This window comes from Sesamum indicum, unplaced genomic scaffold, assembly GCF_000512975.1.
Source record: "Sesamum indicum cultivar Zhongzhi No. 13 unplaced genomic scaffold, S_indicum_v1.0 scaffold00275, whole genome shotgun sequence".
NCBI classification, from domain to species: domain Eukaryota; kingdom Viridiplantae; phylum Streptophyta; class Magnoliopsida; order Lamiales; family Pedaliaceae; genus Sesamum; species Sesamum indicum.
In genome coordinates this window covers 29,306-50,466 of record NW_011628169.1, presented here as the reverse complement: position 1 = coordinate 50,466, position 21,161 = coordinate 29,306, and the positions used below count along the sequence as shown (strand labels likewise).

At 32.5% G+C, this 21,161-nt stretch overlaps 3 protein-coding genes across 4 annotated transcripts; 2 read left to right on the top strand and 1 right to left on the bottom strand.

Moving 5' to 3' along the window:
- Positions 1-1,927: 1,927 nt before the first annotated feature.
- Positions 1,928-3,453, top strand: LOC105180017 (RPM1-interacting protein 4; the record flags this gene model as incomplete). Its single annotated transcript, XM_011103686.2, is given in 3 exon segments — positions 1,928-2,629; positions 2,745-2,936; positions 3,270-3,453. Coding segments are annotated over 3 exon segments (927 nt in total), but the record flags the coding sequence as incomplete, so codon positions are not given.
- Positions 3,454-5,268: 1,815 nt separating this feature from the next.
- On the bottom strand, positions 5,269-12,744 carry LOC110011443. The gene is made up of 7 exons (XM_020691522.1): positions 12,591-12,744; positions 12,025-12,111; positions 11,839-11,919; positions 10,362-10,427; positions 8,116-8,179; positions 7,359-7,605; positions 5,269-5,610 (listed from the first exon to the last, which is right to left on the bottom strand). The coding sequence occupies exons 1-7, from the start codon at positions 12,705-12,707 to the stop codon at positions 5,571-5,573; spliced, it is 702 nt and encodes a 233-aa protein (XP_020547181.1). The 5' UTR covers positions 12,708-12,744; the 3' UTR covers positions 5,269-5,570.
- Positions 12,745-18,480: 5,736 nt separating this feature from the next.
- On the top strand, positions 18,481-20,886 carry LOC105180016 (UPF0481 protein At3g47200-like). Of its 2 annotated transcripts, none has more exons than XM_011103685.2 (2): positions 18,481-18,653; positions 19,450-20,886. In XM_011103685.2, exon 2 carries the CDS (start codon positions 19,455-19,457, stop codon positions 20,796-20,798), a length of 1,344 nt encoding a protein of 447 aa, XP_011101987.1. In that variant the 5' UTR covers positions 18,481-18,653; positions 19,450-19,454; the 3' UTR covers positions 20,799-20,886. The 2 variants fall into 2 exon arrangements, with proteins under 2 accessions (XP_011101987.1, XP_020547178.1); XM_020691519.1 differs by lacking the exon at positions 18,481-18,653 and adding an exon at positions 18,684-18,765.
- Positions 20,887-21,161: the final 275 nt, after the last annotated feature.

Here is a 21,161-nt window from a genome sequence, read left to right as displayed (position 1 = left end):
TTGTTTCCCTTTTATACAAACTTGTAGTTATTAATACGCTTAGCAAATTTACTACACAAATTCTTTGGACTAGACCAATGTTTGGGTCAAGTTTCGTCGAATTCTGAGAATGTTAAAAATTTAGCTGTTTTGCACGGTTTTACTAGAACAAGTTTGTTTCCCTTTTATACAAACTTATAGTTATTATTACGCTTAGCAAATTTACCATAATTCTAGGGTCTAGACCAACGATTAGGTCAAGTTTCATCGAATGCTGAGAACGTTCAAAATTTATCTGTTTATTTGCACGATTTTATTATTGCAAGTTTGTTTCCCTTTTATTAAAACTTGTAGTTATTAATACGCTTAGCAAATTTATTACACAAATTCTTGGGACTAGACCAAGGTTTGGGTCAAGTTTCGTCGAATTCTGAGAATGTTAAAAATTTAGCTGTTTTGCACGGTTTTACTAGAACAAGTTTGTTTCCCTTTTATACAAACTTATAGTTATTATTACGCTTAGCAAATTTACCATAATTCTAGGGTCTAGACCAACGATTAGGTCAAGTTTCATCGAATGCTGAGAACGTTCAAAATTTATCTGTTTATTTGCACGATTTTATTATTGCAAGTTTGTTTCCCTTTTATACAAACTTGTAGTTATTAATACGCTTTTAAACAAGTTTAGCCAAACACCATCTAAGTTTGAAAACGTATAAGCTATTCCGTCCAAGATTTGCATAAATCCAGGAAAGGATGACATTGTTCTTCCTAATCTTTGTCACTGGTTCCAAATTCTCAACAACATCGGATATAAAGTCCATTTAGATTATTACATGAAGTTCTCGATATGACAACTCTTTTGAATTAACTATTGAGTCTTGTGCGTACAATTGGGATTTTAGGCAATTCTTGATCAGATACTATGTTCTTGTTTCTTCTTGTTTGGTGTGTTGAAACTTGTCGTGCTAGTAGATCGTCTTCCTGAAACAAATCATCATACATCTTCACATGATAGCTAGTGAACTTCAAATAAATTTGCAGCCTAGTATTGTTTTTGGGTTGCTTTCCTTTTATTTCGAGGACTACTCCCGAAGGATTTAGCAGAACATTAAGGCAGTAGAAGAGTTCCTCGATTTTGAAAAATTTCACCGAATCCTCTGCAGTCCTGTTTTATATTACAGATTCCGACATTTCATATTCACTATGGAATTTGTGATGTAAAAAGTGGGGTGTCTGTGTAATTTTTCAAAACCACTGGATTCTTCTGTAAGATGCCTACGACTGAAGGAGAGTTATTGTAATTATCCCTTAAATTGCAAATCCAGAAGCACATCTAAAAGGTCTGCGCTAAAACCTGGAGTGTATCTGGTCGATGATAGAGTTCCTCGTCATGCTATTTATAGATAATTCAGATGACCGATATCTTTTAAAAGATAGACTGTATGGTAGCATTCGACACAGTGATATAGAAACATGCATTTTCGTTTTCAAGGACATATGAGAAGAGATACATACTGTGGGGAAAACGTTAGCAATCATTATATTTTGTTATTTTAGTCCCAAATTTGACATAAGTGCAGGGAGGGCGATTATCATTTGCAAAGCTATAATATTCCAATCCTTAATTTTCCGACCTTCTCATCTTATGAATTCTATAATTTAAGTCATTGGTAATTACGAGTTTTGTGTATGATGAGTACCTTAAGTTGAATTTGAACATGGACAGTGTATCAAGCAATTGTAGAAAATTATTATCGGGCAACTGCATAATAACATTTTTTGTGTATATACATGCACTTTTAGTTTTATTGCATAGAGAAATGGGTCAGAAAAAGACTACTTGGGAAGTTACGTGAAAGTAGACACATTCTAGACCGTCTTTTATTTTTATTCTTGATTGTGCTTTCATATGCCCGAGCATGTTCTTGATATTATTTCCTGACAGCGACCACAAGTACCGAAATTTGGCAACTGGGACAGTGAAGAAGTCCCCTACACTATGTACTTTGATAATGCCAGGAAGGGGAAGAAGACTGTCCCGGGGGATCAAATCGAGCCTCAGGAAAATATTGAAGTTGAACCGAAGGTTCAAAAAGCATCTGAAGCAAAAACACCAAAGCATGAGCGGCAGTTCAGCCAAGAAGAGGATGAACTAAGGAAATCAACCGGTTTGCCTAATGTAAAAGTTCATAAACCTGCAAATGACTCATCTCACAAACAGCATAGTCATGGACAAACTGGGAGCGATAAACCGGAACCAGAACCACTGAGGGCTCCAGAAATGCTTAGGCCGAGGCACGATCGTCGGTCAAGCCGAGAAGATGGTGACATGAGAAGATTTTTGGATTCTCCATTGCGCCACGAGATGGCAGGCCAGAGAAATAGTTCTAACTCGCCTCGTCATCGTCATGGCGGCTCGAGCGCAGGGGACACACCTCGTAGGGTTGGTCGGCAGAGTGTGGGGTCTGATCGGAGTGTCGACCACTCACCATTGCATCCGCATTCCCAGGCAAGAGTTGGAGGAAGGACTAGTGGAATTTCTTCTCCTTCTTGGGAAAGGAAAGCTACATCTGAAGGGAGCCACGGCCTAGCACCGTCTACTCCTGGAAGATCTCGGTTGAGATCTGTTACACGAGGGGATGACTCGGTAATGTCCTTTTGTTGCCTTCAGATACACTTCACAAGGTTACCCTAAAAGTGGATAAACCTGACGCATATTCTCTCCTTATTACAAATTCATGATGTCCTCGTGCATATTGCAGCCTGACCGAAGCCCTGCAGTCCCGAAATTTGGTGATTGGGACGAGACAAATCCTGCATCGGCTGAAGGATACACTCACATTTTCAACAGAGTAAGAGAAGAGAAACATAGCGACACCGGAAAGGTACCCGTGGTGCCAACTGAAACATCTCATTCCAATGGTCAGAAGCAATATGGAAATGATAACGCAAAGGTAAACAGATATACTTTCAGCTCCTATACTCTCCAATCTATCTACCAGCAATAATTTCGTAAAAGAAAAAGCGGATAGGTTAGGCATATTATATAATAATCTCTCAATTTCAAAAAATTACATTACCCTCTTCGCAGTCATATTTTACGCTACCTATTTCCCCCCTCAAGACCAAACAGAATCCATAGTGTAAAATATGACCGTATGGGGCGTATTTACGTCTTCAAAATCTAGAGTTCGTTTTGTAGTAAATGAAGTTAGCCAATAGCATGATCCTACTAGTTTCTTAAGATGGTAATTTCAACAAGTTTTTTCTTCTGTTCTTTCCTTCAGGGATGCCGTTGCTTCCCTTGGGGCAAAAGATGACAGATAATTTCGACATGGTTCGTGAAGCTGTACACAGTATATTATCATAGATTCATTAAATTTTGATTACAGACGCGATGTGATACTGATTATATTCATCAATTATACGGTTGCTCTTGAAAAGATGGAAGTTTTTTTCCTGTGATACTAATCTTTTGATGTCTCTGGTAGGAACTCTTGCTTTCTGTTTATGATATGATTTCGTTATTAGTTGTAATCTTGAGTAGACCCATGATGTTGTATGTATGCAAATGGCTTTGTTGAAGTTCATCTTATTTTTCTTGTTGTCCATGATTAGGCTAGTGGGAAATTAAGACAGACAGAAGTAGGTGTTGGTAGCTGCACTGTGATACCTTTGTTGAGTTGTTTGTCCTTTTTTATGATAGAGAGAAAGACGCAGGTACATTTATGTTTTTGTTTAGAGTATTTAATATTTGATTTTGCGTTTTGATTTGTGTAAGATAAATAAAAATAAGTAAAATACATATATATATATATATATATATTCATGAAAAGATGCCTTTATGTAATAGTGTAGCATGCAGACACCCGCATGGGTTATTTGTAATTTGCTCCCCAACAAATCACTTTCCAACCTTTATTATTTTTCAGGTCAAAATTAGTGTATTTTCCGATCATTTGAAATACACACAAATAGGGCCAATTTTTCAAAAGGTAAATTTGTACCTTCCCACTCTTGCCTGCCTAAAATCCATGTCAGAAGCACGCCTTTGGTTAAAACAAAGAAACGCCACAATAATTTCCTAATTTTTCACTTCCATGTTTACGCGTTTCACTGCTTTGCCATGGTTTGGAGATTAAGAGCTGAAGGTGATGAAATCCCAATTGGAAGACAGTCGCCTGACTACGGTAAATGATTTATGCAACTTCTTTTTTTCTTGTTATTTGTGCAATGTGGGTGAATAATGGTGAGGTGGTGTATTTATTTATTGGGATAATTATATTTATACTCTCTCACGTACGGTTTTTTTATACAAATTATCTTTGTATTTTGAAAAATTATAGAAGTCACCCTGGTAATATTTAGAATTCAAAAATGCCCATATTGATTTGATCAAACTTTGATTTAATTTATTAAGAACAGAAATGTCTTTAGGGGTGTTTTTGTAATTACTAAAAAATATAAGATGTCAAAATAATGCTTATGGAAATGAGTAATATGATTTCATATGTTTTTTTTATTATTTATAATAAATTTTAATTTACTTTTTTATTTTATTCACTTTTTTTAGTGAATCTCTATATAAATTACACTTGATTAAAATATTAAACTATTCAATTATTGTATTAATAAACATAGTTACTAGGTTGTAAATTTAAATTAAAAAGTCATCACACTTAAATAAATAGAAATAACTTGTCTTACAAATGTTTTCATGGCTTTGATAAAACATCTTATAAAGGTAAAGATGTGAACATACATGATAAGCTCGTTACATGTGGATGATGGTTGATAAGCTCCAGTCATCATTCAATCATGTCAAATCAATCGAATATATTTCAATTATTGAAGTGGAGGGTCTTTCGGTTAAAATAACGTGTCTAATATTCTGGTGAAGTGATGTCTATTCGGATAAAAAGTCATAATCTTTACATCAGAGTGTGAAGATGTGTAAGTGTAGTCTGGTTAGAGAAAAGATTTGTTTCAACTTGCAATAAGTGAATCGATGGTAAATATAGATTTTTATTTAATTTTTTTTGTTAATATTTATAAATTTAGTGAACATTGACTGATGGAGGGATCTGTTTGTTAGACAAAAACAAACGTCAGAGTACTAGATATAATTTCGCAAACCATAATGGGTACACTTGTAATTACACCATATCTAAGAGGATCACAGTGTAGTTCTCTATTTTTTACAACAATAATTACTCAAATCATCCCTAATTTTGTATAATTACACATACACCCACAAAAAATATAACAATAATATTGGTTAGAAATGAGCCCTTGGTTTTACCTTACACAACTGCAACTAAACTAGTGAAATGATGATCATTATCCTAACAGAGATATGTGATTGGCTCAATTTGTTGGTAACATTAATAATAAACGTACAGAAATATGGCCAAATCAAGTAGAAGAAATAGCAAGAAACCTTCTCAAAACAACCAAAGTACAATAACAAATGACCGAAGTAATAAAATCACACGTTTGCAGGATCCAAATTTCATGATAAATGATGTTCAAGAAAAACGCCGACAGCTTAATCAAGCAAAAAAAACAGCAAATATGGGGTACGTAATCTATGCCCTGCCCTTGAATCTTCCCATCCAATTGCGAAACCTGTAAGAAGGGGGAAGAACAACCAATTCAAACCTTGATATGAGATTAAGTTATTAACTGGGATAATTACATTTAAACCCTCTTATCTATCACCTATTTACGTTGTTATTCCTATCTTTTATGTAATTACAAAATTATCATTGACAGCCAAAAAATTGGATTATTTTGTGTAATGATATTAATGTTTCTAGGGGTATATCCATAATATTTTAAAATCCAAGAATAGTTTGTGTAAATTATGTTAATGTTTTCAATGGGAATGCCTGTGTAAATGATGCTGACTTTTTTAGTAGGTGTATGTGTAATTTCGCAATAAAGCTTGCATGGATAATTTGTGATAAATAGATCATAAATCAAGGGGTGAAAATATAATTTTTTCTAATTTTTATTAGGGATAATTTCATTTTTTGTACCAAAAGTATATCCTTTTTTTAGTTTTAGTACCCCAAATTTTCAAGTCATCAGATTTCATACCCAAAGTTTTTAATTTTCATCTGTTTGAGTACCCACCGCTAGATTGATGGTTAAAACAAATGGTCTACCCCATTTTGGAGGAAAATTTTAATGGGAGTTTGTCTATATAGGGCATGTTTGGCAAACATTTTATTCAACACACAAAAGATTTCTGTTTTGATTTCAATTTTATAATTGAGGACAATAATATTAAAAAAATATATTTTTAACCCAATTTCTATTTGAAAAAAAAAACTAATTCAAATCGTTATAAAAATACCAATTCCAACATTTCCTCTCAATTCAAATTATTATGGAAATAAAAATGCATGTTAAATGCGGAGTAATATAGAGATAATCGCCTAGTAATAATTCAAGAAAACTAACAAAGTCTCATATTCAATCACCACTCGCATTGTTTGCGAAAAAATAAACAGAGAAAACTCGAATAGCCACTCGATGTAGTTTTGAGTCCATATTTGGATATATTATATTATTGTTTGTATACAAAATAAGAAATATATTTCAATTATTATTTTTGACTGAGATAATTTTGTTTATAAATTTATTAAAACTTTCTATTTCACTACTCACAAAAACAAAAACAAAAAAAAAGTTCATTTGTTAAAATAATTAAAAGAAAAGTATGAAAAATTATAGCATAAACACTCAAAAAATAGAGTATAACTACATTTGCGTTGTGACATAAAACTGGATGAGACTGTAATATGTTTTGAAGTTTGCTCAACTTTAAATTTAATTATTTTAAAAATTTTATAATTATTGTAACTTATAAATGTTTCTGTTGAGTATTTTTCATGAAACACATTGTAACAACTTAGTAGAGAAGGGGGGAAAACTGCGTTTTTTGTACTATAACTTAGGTTGTATACAATTTTTAGTCCCATTGCTAACGAAATTCTTGAAAATATATAATTACTTTTGGAAAAAAAGATTTACTTTCAGTTCGCCTACCAACTTCCATTAGGAAATAGACGGAAAAAACCACATAATGTCCCATGGTTGTTTCCCCCCATTCTAAAAAGATAACAACTAAGTACACAACTTGCACATGGCTTTTTCCGCAAATTTCCTAACAGAAATTAAAAGGAGGACTGAAAATGAGACTCTTTTGCAACTCATCAGACTATTTTCAAAAATCCCATAATTAATAGGATCGAAAATACACTGAGCTTCAGTTATGCGAAGAAAAATGCAGTTTTCCCTAAAACAGGAAATATTATGAAATCACCTAATAAATTAAGGAATATATAGGTGAAGATCAATGTTTTTACCTTGATGGTTTCTCAAGCTTGTCTTGATCAGACAGTGATAAGGTCACAGGTATGTTTTGGATATCTTGGTCACACACATCACATTTGATGTTGTTGCCTTTCTCTCGAGACCATTCTACGGCACAGTGTTCATGTATCAGTGTAAATTTACATCTGCATTTCGTCTTGAGAACGTTGTCATCTTCAAATTTGTGAAAGCAAAATCTACACACTGCTTCTTCTTTCGGAATCTTTTCATCCTTTAATCCTGAAATTTAAACACACATGATGTTAACGTTTATATTATATTAAATGATTTTTCTTTCTAACGGCATCAACTTATAATGAGATGATCATTTAAAATGGTGCTAGAGTTAAGTCAAATAGGGAGGGTTGGGGGGGGGGGGGTTCAGACTTTTATCTTATGGTTTGGGCTACAAATTTCTCTACAATATGGTTTTTCCAATAGCCAAAATATTTATTACACTATTTAAGCAAATATATTGGTCTAGCTTGTAAAAATTACGGCTAATAATCGTTACGCAATAGTGATTAATCAGTATTCATTATAATTTTTTTTTATCTTTAATCAAGATCATTGAACTATAACAAAAAAATCATATTTATTCTGGTGTTAGTCGTAGAATTACATTAATTTTGTATGCACAAACTTCATTGCTACCTACCCCTTTTGCAAAATATGCCACGACCAAGAACACAAATTCAAATTTTGCATCCAAAAAGCTTGTACTAAAGACGTAGCAATTTAACTGCATACCAGCAAGTCCATCAGCATTATTGGGCGCTGTTGTTTTGACTCTCACAATAACTAGTTTTTCGTCCTGAGTAGGAAAATTAAAATTTGTTACGTTATTATAAAACAAAAAAAAGGACACAGAAGACATGTTTTGTCCGACATGTTTTGGAAGTGTGACTGGCACATTTAGGGTTTATATTTGTAATTTCAAAAATTTTGAGTTGTCCTAATAAAAAAGGTTTTTGCTTAGTAAAAAAGAAAAAATATTTAATTTATTCCTCTTAAACTAAATGTTCTAAGATGAAATTGCTAAAAATTCAAGAGATCATAGTCATGATGATTTAACTAATTTCTATGATTAAAAAAAAAATTATTGCATATTTTTTAAAATAAAGTGATTATGTATACATTTTAAGGCACATTTAATTTAAAATTTAAAATTTAGATGTAAGATATGCTTATTTTATGTTTTTATCTTAATATTTTTTATATTACATATTTTAATTTTATGAGAAATTGAGAATACATAATATTATGTATAGTTGTATCTATATTGCATTGTATCCTATTTTCTTTAAAATTTTCATGTCGTCGTGTCCATATCCAAATATTCTGCATTTTATCCATTATTTTATCATATAGAATAGAGTATATATTAGCATAAAGATATTTTAGGCAAAATTGCAAAAAATTCCCGTGCGATAAAAATAGATAAAATACCTCCTGTTTTAAAAATAATAAAAAACCCCCTTGATTTTTTTTATTCAGCACACGCTCTCTTTTTTTGATTGAAGCTTAACGCCGTACTTTGCCATGGACTGACCGTTATACTTTTACATATTATATATTGTTCTTTTTTCTAGTGACTGTTGGGTCATTGTTGATTAGATGAGAACCATCAGATCTAATTAATTAATCGATCTTAAATTTATAAAAAAATTAAGAGTTTAAATTTATTAATTTTAAATATATATTATAAAAAAAAATTAAAAGAAAACCCACCCCCACTGCCTTCCCCACTGTCTACCCCTGCCTTCCCCACTGCCTACCCCCGCCCAGGCCATTCCCCGATCTAGCGACTACTACGTCTGTCAGCAAAAAGAGAGAGGGCGACGACCAGTAAAATAGAAAGACGGTCGTCGCCCAAAAATTGTCGCCCCCAAATCTGAGCGACGATGGAGACATGGAGTTGCCTAGACAGAAGAAAGACTCAGTTGCCCTCCTATGCGGCACTCGTTGTCGTCGCCCCCATTTTTTTATTTTTTAATTAATTTAATTAACTTAATTATTAATTATAGTTAGTTTTCATTTTTTAATTAACTTAATGTTTATTTTTTAATTAATTTAATTATTATTTTGTTTGATATATATATTGAATTTTTTCCTTTTAAATATATAATTTTTATAATGTAATAAATTTTAATATAGTCAATTTAATTTTTTAATTGTATAATATTTAAATTAGTTGATAATGTATAACTTTTATATTTCATTTATATCCACATTTGTTAAGATATTTACTTTTTATATTGTGATTGTAATTTAATTTTTTAATTTAAATTATTAAATATTAAAAATTTTATATAATATTTTCGTATTTTAAATAAATATATTTAAATGGAAATTTTTAATTTTTTAGGGAGATGAAAATTATATAACTTGGTTTTAAGAATTTTTAGTATGCACCCTAAAATGTTTTTACTTATTTCTTAGAAACAAGGCATACTAACTTCTGTCGCACGAAATAAATACCCCTATATGAAAATTATATAACTTGGTTTTAGCCATTATCGCAAAAATCATGGCCCCGTCGTGCGACAGTGGTCAATAACTATTTGCCACAACTATATACTATTAACTACGGTAACTAGCTATGGTCAAATATTATATTTCTTTGTAAAAAACATTATAAGCTCTTTAAAAGAAAAAAAAAAAACTTATTTCTGACATCTTAACAGATTCCTTATAATTAATTATAAGTTCGACATTACTAACATCTTATAACTATCTCCATAATCTTATTTTATCCAAAATACTTCATAAATTTATTTTTAAAATAAAATGTACCATTTTATAAATTTTAAAAATCTCTTATAAGATATATAATTAAGCCCTTAAATTTTTTTAAATAAATTTAGCAAAACACCCTCTGAACCCATCTCTACATTATAAGAAAGATTAAAAACATAAAAAATATTTATCCAAATTGGAAATTAAATGAAAATAATAATTAAAAAAGAAAAACCAACAGCAGCTTGATAACTCACCTTCAGCTCCACTAACGATGAAGTGGATGAACCTTCGTTCCGATTGAAGGACGGTGGAACGCGTGCCTAATTATGTTCATTCATAGGGACCAAAGAACAAATATCTGAGTATATATTTCATTTAGGGAAAAAAAAGCAATTTGCCCATGCAATATGGAAATGCACAAAAACCCTCATTTGAAAAAAGAAACATTAACAAATTATTTTTTTATATTTTTAAAAATAAAGCAAAATGCATTCTTATAGCAAGTGATGGAGTACACTCCCCCCTTGCATTTCGCCATATTTTTAATACAATGAACTTATTATTGTATATATAAAATTAATATTTTATATTTTAAATATACTAGACTATATATATATATACACATATGTTATTTATAAAAATAATATATATATTTATATATATTCAACTTATTATATAAAAAATATATATGTTCAAATTTTAATTCTATATATAATATATAAGCTTTATTGTGCATTTATTTAAATTTAAATCGTTAAAATTTGAATTAATAAAATTTACACCATTGATTTATTAATTAAATTTGGCCCTTAAATGCATGATCCAATGATTTTTAAATAAAGGAATAAATAAGAATTTATATTAAAAATTAAAAAATAAAAAATAGAAAAAATGCGTATGTAAGCAACCAAATAGTTAGCGGTAATTTTATTTCATTTTAAAAAATATAGGGGGTAATTTACTAGTTTTTTGTAAAGAGGAAGTTTTTACTCATTTTTCATATCACAAGAAGATAAGTTGGATTTAATCCAAACTTAATATATTAGTGTTCTACAATGAGTGAAACCAACCAAGCCATTCGAAGGTAGAGGCGCTCGGTTGAGTTTATAAACTTATCAAAACATGTTATAAAATGTTTGAAAGCTTATAAGTTCTTGAAAATTATTTGGCAAATTTTTTTTAAAAAGCTCATAAGATTCTAAATAAGATATTTTGGATCTTATAATCTTTTTAAGAAAAAGTTAACTTCACCTGACTTTTTTGACTTTTTCTAAAACATCATGTAAGATCTTTAAACTTAACATTCAGTAATAAAAAAAGAAAAAGCCCACTTAATTTTGTTAGTATTTCATTTTTATTCTTCATAAACTTGACGTTTTTTTTTTCTAAAAAAAGCAAAATAATCTATTTATATGATTTCAAATTCTAATATTTCATGATTTTTTCAGTTATTACTACAATATGAATAGTTTATTACAGCAAACATTCTAATATTTTATAAGCTCTAACATCTTATTTAAAAGATAGAAAAAATACAAGCAACCTTTTTGTAATATTATAAATGAATAAATTTTAGCCACACATCTTGAAGATAATATATTTTGAAGATCAAATTCAACACGTTTAAGCTTTTAAATATCTTATAAAATTTAAAAACTTGTAAAATATTTCAAATAAATTTAGACAAACACCCTCATAATTACTGCCAAGAAGCTGGATACTATGACTTACTTCCTCCTCAGTTGTTAACATCTTCATAACCAAAGCTCGCAAGGCCTCTTCGTCGCGTTCAGTCGGCAATGGATGAAGGTACTAATTAAGAAGTCCTCCAATGTATTGTCAGAGTCATGAACAAAGAATACATATATACATAATATTTTTGTAACAGTTTTTAAATTTATAGCCAAATTTAATTACCGAGAGGTTGACTTTCACTGATTTTCCCCAGACCTCAACTTCCAATTCGGAAATGGTTTTCGCAGGTGGCTCCTCCATTGATGTCGTCTATCATGTATGCAACAGGAGAAAAAAGAAAAAATAATCAAAAACTGCATTTTTCATCCTGTATTTTAGAGTCGGTATACTTTTCATCCCATTAATCATGAAAATCTCATTAATAGTCTCAAGTTACAAAAATTCTCACTTTTGACCGTTTCATCAGGTCTCATTAGTGTTTTGGTGAAAATGGCCATGTGCATTTAACACTTCGTCCTTCTATACAACGTGTTAACAGCCACGTGCAGCGTACCGTGGCTTTTTTCGACAAAACGCTAACGAAATTTGATAAATTAAAATGACTAGCTTTCTAATTTATGGTAGTATTAATGAGAATCTCGTAACTAATGGAATGAAAAGTATCGTGATCCTAAAATACAGGATGGAAAATGCTATTTTTCGAGAGAGTAAAAAAAAGGGTATCTTAATTAACTGATCAATTATTTGAGAAGTAAGAAATTATGAGATAAACTCATCATTTTAATCACCTTATCCACTGTTATAGGTGAGGGAACAGATGAATTAATCTCCTCTTCCTTCGACTCCACGGGTGGATCTTCAACCGGCCGCAGGGTTTGAGGCTCTCCCGTTGCTTTTGCTTCCATTGCTTTGAACAAACTTCGGTTGTAAGGATATGTATCTCCTGGACGATTTCGAGTCGAACAACTTAGTTGGCAAATATATAAACACGGCAAGTTGCAACCTGAGATGAAAAAAGAATCAACAAGTTGGGTAAATTTTAATTCGAACCGACTCGATTAAGTTTGAATCAATTATATGGTAAGTGTAATATACTTACTGTATATTCATATACAATTAAGAAAAGTAACCGATCATATATATTTATTTTGTAATTGATTTGATCCAACCAATCCTAATTCACACAAAAAAATTTTCAAGTTGTTGGCCCGACATAACTAATGGTCTGAAACCCTTACATTGTATTTTAATTGTTTCGTTTTGTGTTTTGAAAATATAGAGAGAAAAATAAAGATAAGTAAATATGTGTTGAAAATAGATGATATGTTTGGATTTGTATTTTGGGATAATTTAAAATATTTTAAAATAAGTGGTGTAGGTATGATGTTGTAATTTGACAGACAAAAATCACTGTTCATTGTTAAATCATATATTTATATATATAAATATGCATATATATAAATATTTTATGTTTAATATTTATTTTTGGGAGACAAAAACTACTATTTATTATCAAATTATGTCTGTTTTATATTATTGTATATATATAAATATATATATATATTATATATAAAAAGTTGAAAAACAGAAAAACACACAAATAAGATGTAAAAATACAAAAACAAACATTGAGTGTGTTTTATCTTGTTTCGAAAAATGCGAGAATCAAATCCAAACAAAGTCTTAGAATTTCTGCTCAAGATATAATTAGTTTCATTTCTAATTAATATAATGAGAATACGTACTTATGGTCAACTTAAAAAAATATAAAATGGAAAGTTGGCTCCAACACGTCTCTAATTACAAATTTGTGTCTAAATCAGTGTTGTCCATCATAACATAAAAGGCAAGTTGTGATTTTATAAACCACGAGCAACGACTCGGAAATTCCTCGAAAAATGAAAAAAAATCAAAATGAGTTGACTTTTATTCTTTGCTACGAAGCGAGTGGACTTTATTTTTGTTACAAACGAGTTGACTTTAATTTGATCGTATGTATATTGGTGTGTAACATTATATTTCAAGGTTTCAATTCAAGTAGACGACAAAATATGGGCGAATTTAATAATGTAATTTACTAAGCAAAACGTAAACATAATAAAGGTAAGGCTAGCTAGATCTATTCATTGTTCTCGCCTATTTATTATTTTTGGTTCATGTTAATTTTTTAATAATTTCTGAAATATATAATATAGTTCTTAAGAGTAAACTATATTCATCCCCCATTGGGAGAAGAGACATGGGGCATCAAAGTTGCTAAGAGTTCAATAAATTATTGTGAAATGCTGCTGGCATTTGTTACATTTTTTAAATTATTTTTGGGCGCTGGCCGTTATAGTGGCCCAGAAATAACTTGCCCAAAGATTCTTTCCTGCTATGGTGGTAACCCCAAGTGGGCACTGCTACATCCATCTTGGATTTCCTTATGACATAATGGTCTTCGTCGGGGGACAGGCACTGAAGGAGTGGGTGATTAGAAGACTTTTTATATAAAGCTCTTCGTATGAAGATGAATTGAGCAGTTTTTACCTTTAAGTTTACAACCAACCAACGGTCTGAAGGAAAGATACCATCTTGGAGCTAGGGCATAATATCCTAGCTCCAATCACCCTAGTGGAGATGGCATTTGTTTCCACGGGGCCTCATGGCCTAGATAACAGTTGAACGGTTATTTGTTGTGTTCAATAGTCTTCTACCAAACTAGCAAGCTTTGATAAATAATCCACCTTTAGGTTCTCCTCTTGGGTTTGGAGTTAGAACATGTTCAATGTGGACCTACCCAGGATTACATTATATGCACATGAAAGGTCTGTGACAAGAAACTTTATTATGCATGTTCTTCTCCAAGAGTCCATTCCTAGGGACAAAGGCAAGGCCATCATTCCTCATGGGCAGACCATTTCCCCATCGAAGCCATATAGCAAAGTGTATACCGTCTCTAAAGGGGTGTCCCCTAATCCCATTAGGTCATAAGCTTATTCAAATAATACATCATCCGAGCAACCCGGATCAATGAATATTCTGATTACCCCATAGCTAGCCAAGGTGGAAGTGATGACCAACGCATTGTTATGGGAAAACGAATGCCCATGCCTTTCTATGGGTGTGGAGTGAATGATGGGGGTATTAGTAATTAAACTAGCCCGACTTGCTCATTAATTTTATATGGCCCAATATACCTCTGACTTAGCTTCCGTTGCTTACCAAATCTTAAAATTTCCTTCCATGGAGATACCTTTAGAAAAAAAAATTTCTCCTGCCTCATACTATCTGTATCTTATCTATCATTTTTTTGTACTAGTTCAGGACCTTCAAGCAGTCGTAATTCTTCAATATCCCAATATTTTGGACTTTGACATCTTCTTTCATATAAAGCTTCATATGGAGCTATACTAATGCTAGAATGGGAACTATTGTTATACACAAATTTAATCAGTGGCAAATGATCATCCTAGTTACCTTTGAATTCAATTATACAGGCTATCATCATATCCTCCAATGTTTGAAATTTTTTTTTTTTTATTGTCCATCCATTTGAGGATGAAATGCAGTACCAAAATGTAACTTCGTACCTAATGCTCTTTGTAGCTTCCCCAAAATGTGAAGTAAATCGAGGATCTCTATCTGAAACTATAGAAATAGGCACACCATGTAATCTTACAATTTCTGAAAAGTACAACTCAACTAATTTATCCATAGAATCATCTTGTTGTATAGACAAGAAATAAGATGATTTAGTCCATTTATCCACAATTATCCAAATAGCATCATATTTTCTAAACATACATAGTAACCCAAAACCAAAATCCATAGCAAACATAGCCTATTTCTGTTTAAGTATGAATAAAGGTGGAAATTTACCTTTTTGGTACCTAATCTTCTGCCCTCACTGCTACCTCATTTGTCATGATTTACAACTAATAGTAGGGCCATAAATTCTAATTCGTGTTTCTTTCAGTACCAGGATGCATCACATATGGTGCATTGTGGTTTTTCCAGCATAACTACATTAGACACACTAACACATCTCTTATTCACTATCACTCCATCCGTCCTTGTTGAAAAATTGAGCATCTTATCCTAGTTTATCTTCTCTAGTATCCTTAATAAGAAAAGACCCAATAGAACCATAATAATTAACCACTAAAGTAATTCCACCAGCTATCAAGTTTCGAGATATTCTTTTCAGCACATAAAAATAACCAATTGTCTTATCCAACTATACTAATCTTGTCCCAATGTATAATAATAATGCTAATTGCAATTAAACCCACTTTGTCATTTCCTCTTTCATACCCAAAACTTATCCATGAATAAGGACTCTTTTAATTAGCTCTGAAATCAACATTTGTTTTTCTTAAATCTCATCAGTATAATTCCGACATCATCCCTAAACCCAAGCATTTCTCCAATATATTTGCATTACAAACTTTATGGATAACCCACAAGTCAGCTCATCAATCTCATAGGCAGTACACAAGTTAAGATCATCTCTTTAAGCATTCCAGCAACATTATTATATAAGATTAATCGATTACTAGTAACTCCCAAGACACTTGTTAGAAATCGAATATCACAATTGTTGGTTACTAGTATCTAACTTTGTCAAACAGTCAATACCGCACTTGTTTCGTAAGTCCCTTTGTATATCAATTATAGCATATCTCCAAAACTCCTTATCACATTAAAAACTAATATCAAACCCAAACTTTTAATACTGTCACAACCTAAAGAAAACTACCACATCAAGATCAATGGTGTAATTTCTTGGCTTAGTACTTAAACTATACTAACTCTGGTGTTTGTCGGTCGCCAAACATTGACTCATCACACATATCAATGCTGAATAAATTCAAATATCCCAAAATAACTGAAGTTTCTAAACTTCTACTCTGATTCAGTTGTCAACTTACACCTCATGCATAGAGATCTTATCATAGTATAGCCAAAATAGTATATGACTTAAATTGAAAAGTTACTAACAAACCCACTACATGATCGATCTCTAATTTCATATTCATTGTTATTTCTAATAACAATGTCACATTAAAACTTCCCAAATTAACTAAAAATTAATTGAAATTTCTAGGTCATGTGCCCCTTTCTGATTTGCATTATTACACACCTTAAACATTATTTTGAAGCATCCATACACACCACATATTCTCAACAAATCTCCAATAATACCCCAAGCAGTCCTAAGAAACTCCAAACTCTAAACTCTACTCATTTCCTTTGATAGCTCTACATTCCTTAGGCTTGCCTGGTCTTGTGGGAACCTCCTCACACAGGTCTTCTCTTGATCATCCGAATGACCCCACTTTGTGAGAAAATAGGGTCCCTTTGCCTTTTATCCCCCGAGGGTTGTGGCCGCTTCCTCCCGCAACCTTTTGGGGCTAGAATCTCCTGTGGGGTTCTCCTTGGGAGCATTCTATTTGTTACATGGGCCAATGCTCTTTATGTTTTTTTTTCTGCAAACAAATTTATTAAGATATCTATATTGGATAAGTCTCTCAATTTCATTTATGTCAGTATCCTTCTCTTAAAGTTGGAGGAGACTTCAACTTATGGGCTTAGGGATTCCACGATCCAACTTTTGAAGTCCATTAATTTTGGTTTAGATTTATTCATCTTATCAATTAATTCTATGCCCCAACATTATCCAATTAATGTATGATCTAAACCATTTAATTAAGTCAAAACTCAAAATTGATTAATTCAATTAATTACGTCTCTTGGGCTTCCTATTCTCCTCTTCTATAGTTAATTTCTCTAATTTTATTAGGATTTATGTCTGACATTTTAAATTCACTTTCAATTAAATTTGGACTTTTATCACATATATAAATCAATTGTCAACTTTTTTGTACTAGATAATTAATCACTATTAATTATCCACTTCAGTTAACCCTTTAATTGGAGGGTACTATTACCATGGATGGTCATCTAACAATAATCCGTGACACTAGAGAATAAGTTAAGTATACGTGAATTTGTGCATTACATGTACCATGCAAATATGATTCTTCTAGCACTTACCTCCCGATCAAAATCTAGGATATGGAATTTGTTATCAACTTTTATTTTTTTGTGGGAGATGAACTATATAATACAGATAATATATTTGACTAATTTTTTATTTTTCATATTTTTATACAGGGGTGGATATATGTAGAAAATAATTTAAATATTTAATGGAATGTTACAATTGTTTGAAAGTAATCCTCACATAAATGCGATTTTTAATAAGAAATATGTTGTATGGGCAGAAAAATATCATTTGCAATAATAATCAGAATAGATTAAAAATTTAAAAGTAATATTTATGTTTTTACCTATTAAAAATTAAAGTTGTATATTACCTAAAAGATTCTTTTATACCACAATATATTATAAAATATTTTTTATTTAATTTCATATATGTATACACAATCACAACAGAAGCTCTACGCTAGTTATCACATTCCAACCGTTAGTTTTTAACGGTCAACTAACGTCCCGGACGAAAAGCGTTCACTTTCTGAAAGTTGGGGCACCAAATTGGTAAGACTTAAACAAGTGATACTAAAATTGATTTAGTAACATAATTAGGGACTGAAAATGAAATTATGCCATTTCACTTGCAAGTCTATTTTAGTCAATCCATAGAACGTGCGCCGACTGCTTTTCCCTCTGCGAGCATCACTCTCTTCATTAGATGAGCTCTAAGTTGACTGACAGTTAAAGTCAACTAAAGTTCCAATCCAGGTTGTAATGAAATCGACGAACAAAATTCATTACAACCCATTATTCAGATTAAACAAGGAAAAGAGAAGAAGAAAATATTCTTCTCATTCAGAATTCTTGATCCTGTGAGTTTTGCTTTTAACTCTTTGGGTATTTGATTTGAGAAGGCAGATTGTTTCAAGAAATGATAATTCTATATGTGTGTGCGTGCCGGCGCGTCCAGAGAAGATTATTACTGTTGCGGTTCTTGAATTTTGTTTTTCTAATTGCAAATGAGTTCCTCGTATCTTCTTTGTATAGTATTCTCGATTCTATTAATGTTCTGGATTTCTTTTCCTCTTTCCACACTTGAGCTATGTATTTTCTTGCAATTCTTGTTTTTTTCCATGAGAACACCTCAAATGTCAGTAAAATACATCCAAGAACAAGTATCGTACCACGAGATTAACAAAAGATACGATTTTCCCTAATCAATATAGATCTAATAGAAGGTTAGTGAATTAGTTTGAATATGTGCGAATTAGCTCTTTTAAATTAAGAAGTTTTACATGTTTCTCTTTGGTTTTTTGGCTGCAAAAATTCTTCTGACAGCATCTGTGTCTTTAATGCAGTTAGGAAGAAGAGAAGCCCCATAACAAATAATGTTGGAATACTCGTATTTCTTGTTATGATTCTATTGATCATTCTCACTGATCTTGTTATCTTTCTTACTTGGTTTTGTGTCCACTTCTTTCAATTGTTTGACTTTTTGCTGATTGCTGCTGCTTCTACTTTTCCTCCATCATTTGAGCTGTCTGATTCACGAATTGGGAAACTGCAGATTGTTTCTAGTAGTTCTACTTGTGAATTACACATCTGCTTCTATGTTGCCTTCTGTTTTTTCCATTTTTGATTTGTTTCGATGACAATCTTTTGTTTCAGTAAACATGCAACTTGACGAGAGGTGGGCCGTCACTATGATTAGGCAAAAACTTAGCCATCTGTCCGTGGCTCAATCGGAGTGTACTATTTATAGAGTACATAAGCATTTACGCAGTGTGAACGACAAGGCTTATGAACCTGAAGTTATAGCAATCGGCCCTTATCATCGCGATAAAGGCAATCTAAAGATGATGGAAGATCACAAGTTGCGTAATTTGCATTTACTTCTTCAGCGTAAGAATGATGACGTCGAAAAATATGTCTCGGCTATCGGACCACTGGAGCCACTAGCACGCAAATGTTATGCTGAGACTATTAGCCTTAGCGCTGCTGACTTCATAGAAATGCTGGTTTTGGACGGCTGCTTCATAATTGACTTGGCACGAAAATCTAACATGCCGCACTTGAGAGAGAAGAATGATCCGATCTTCCACATGGAGTGGATCATGAATAGCTTGCAGCGAGATCTGATGCTGTTTGAAAATCAAATTCCGTTCTTTGTTCTGTGTAAGTTGTTTGACTTGATCGAGGTCCCAAACCAACATAGCCGGTTGATATATCTTCTGCTGAGTTTTTTCGACAATCTCTACCCTGGAAAAGTATACGTAGAGAGTAGGAGTTGGAGTTCGCATGAGATAAAGCATTTACTTGACTTGATACACAGAAACTGGCTTCCATCATTTGATTGGTTGGATGTGAGCAAAAATGGAGAGAATAGAAAGAAAAGATGGCGGTTTGTTAATTGTGGGACTTGCCTTGGAGGAGCTAATGTGAGCAAAGGCGAGAATAGTAAAACAAGATGGCGGTTTATTAATTGTGCGACTTGGCTTAGAGAAGCTAATGTGAAATTTGCAAGACGTGACGATGTTACTTTGTTCAATATAAGATTCAAGAATGGAACTATGTTCCTGGCACCTTTGACGGTTGAAGATAGGACGGATTCTTTCTTCAGGAATGTCATCGCATATGAGCAATATTTTCAGGATACAGAGTTCAGTTTCGTGACGGACTATGTGAAGTTCTTGGATTGCCTTATCGACTCTTCAAGAGACGTTCAAATACTTGGTCGGGCTGGGATTATTGACAATTGGCTCGGTGACGATGAAGTGGTGGCCAACATGATCAACAAACTTTCTGATTCTGTGACGGGTCCTGGCAGCAGTTTCGTTTATGCTAAGATCTTCGACAGCGTAAACAAGCATTGCAATAAACGTAGAAATAGATGGATGGCCAAGCTACGGCGAAACTATTTGAATAGCCCTTGGGCTATTATGTCCATTGTTGTTGCTGTTGTATTGGTTCTACTCACAATAACACAAACTGTGTTTTCTATACTGCAGGTGGTTTGAACTATTGCATTGCACAGTTAAACCCTACTAGAGATCTGTGTAGCACATTCATTTTGTAATAATGTGTATGGACATTAATATCTGCTCACATATGCTCTTTGAAAGGTGAATCATGGTTGTGGAGTGTTAAGAAAAAATGGCCCAAACCATTTATATGGGCCCTGCACTGGACGGCCGAACAACTGATGGCCCTTTGGGCCACCTATCCACCATGACCCGACCCACCAGGTTTGATCCGCCGACCCTAGATATAAATACTCTACCTACTGCAAACCCTAACCATTTTTCCCCCTTTCTTTACCCGACTGCTCCTCTCCCTCTCGTCTCCTTCCCCAGTCGACTCCTTGTTTCTCCCCCTCTCCG

Coding starts and splice junctions, on each gene's coding strand:
- LOC110011443 (XM_020691522.1), bottom strand. CDS start 12,707: ATGGAAGCAAAAGCAACGGGAGAGCCTCAAACCCTGCGGCCGGTTGAA. Junction 12,112..12,590: donor CACCTATAACAGTGGATAAG/GTGATTAAAATG, acceptor CATACATGATAG/ACGACATCAATGGAGGAGCC. Junction 8,180..10,361: donor CATCGTTAGTGGAGCTGAAG/GTGAGTTATCAA, acceptor TTTCCTACTCAG/GACGAAAAACTAGTTATTGT.
- LOC105180016 (XM_020691519.1), top strand. CDS start 18,726: ATGTGTGTGCGTGCCGGCGCGTCCAGAGAAGATTATTACT. Junction 18,766..19,449: donor GTCCAGAGAAGATTATTACT/GTTGCGGTTCTT, acceptor CTTTTGTTTCAG/TAAACATGCAACTTGACGAG.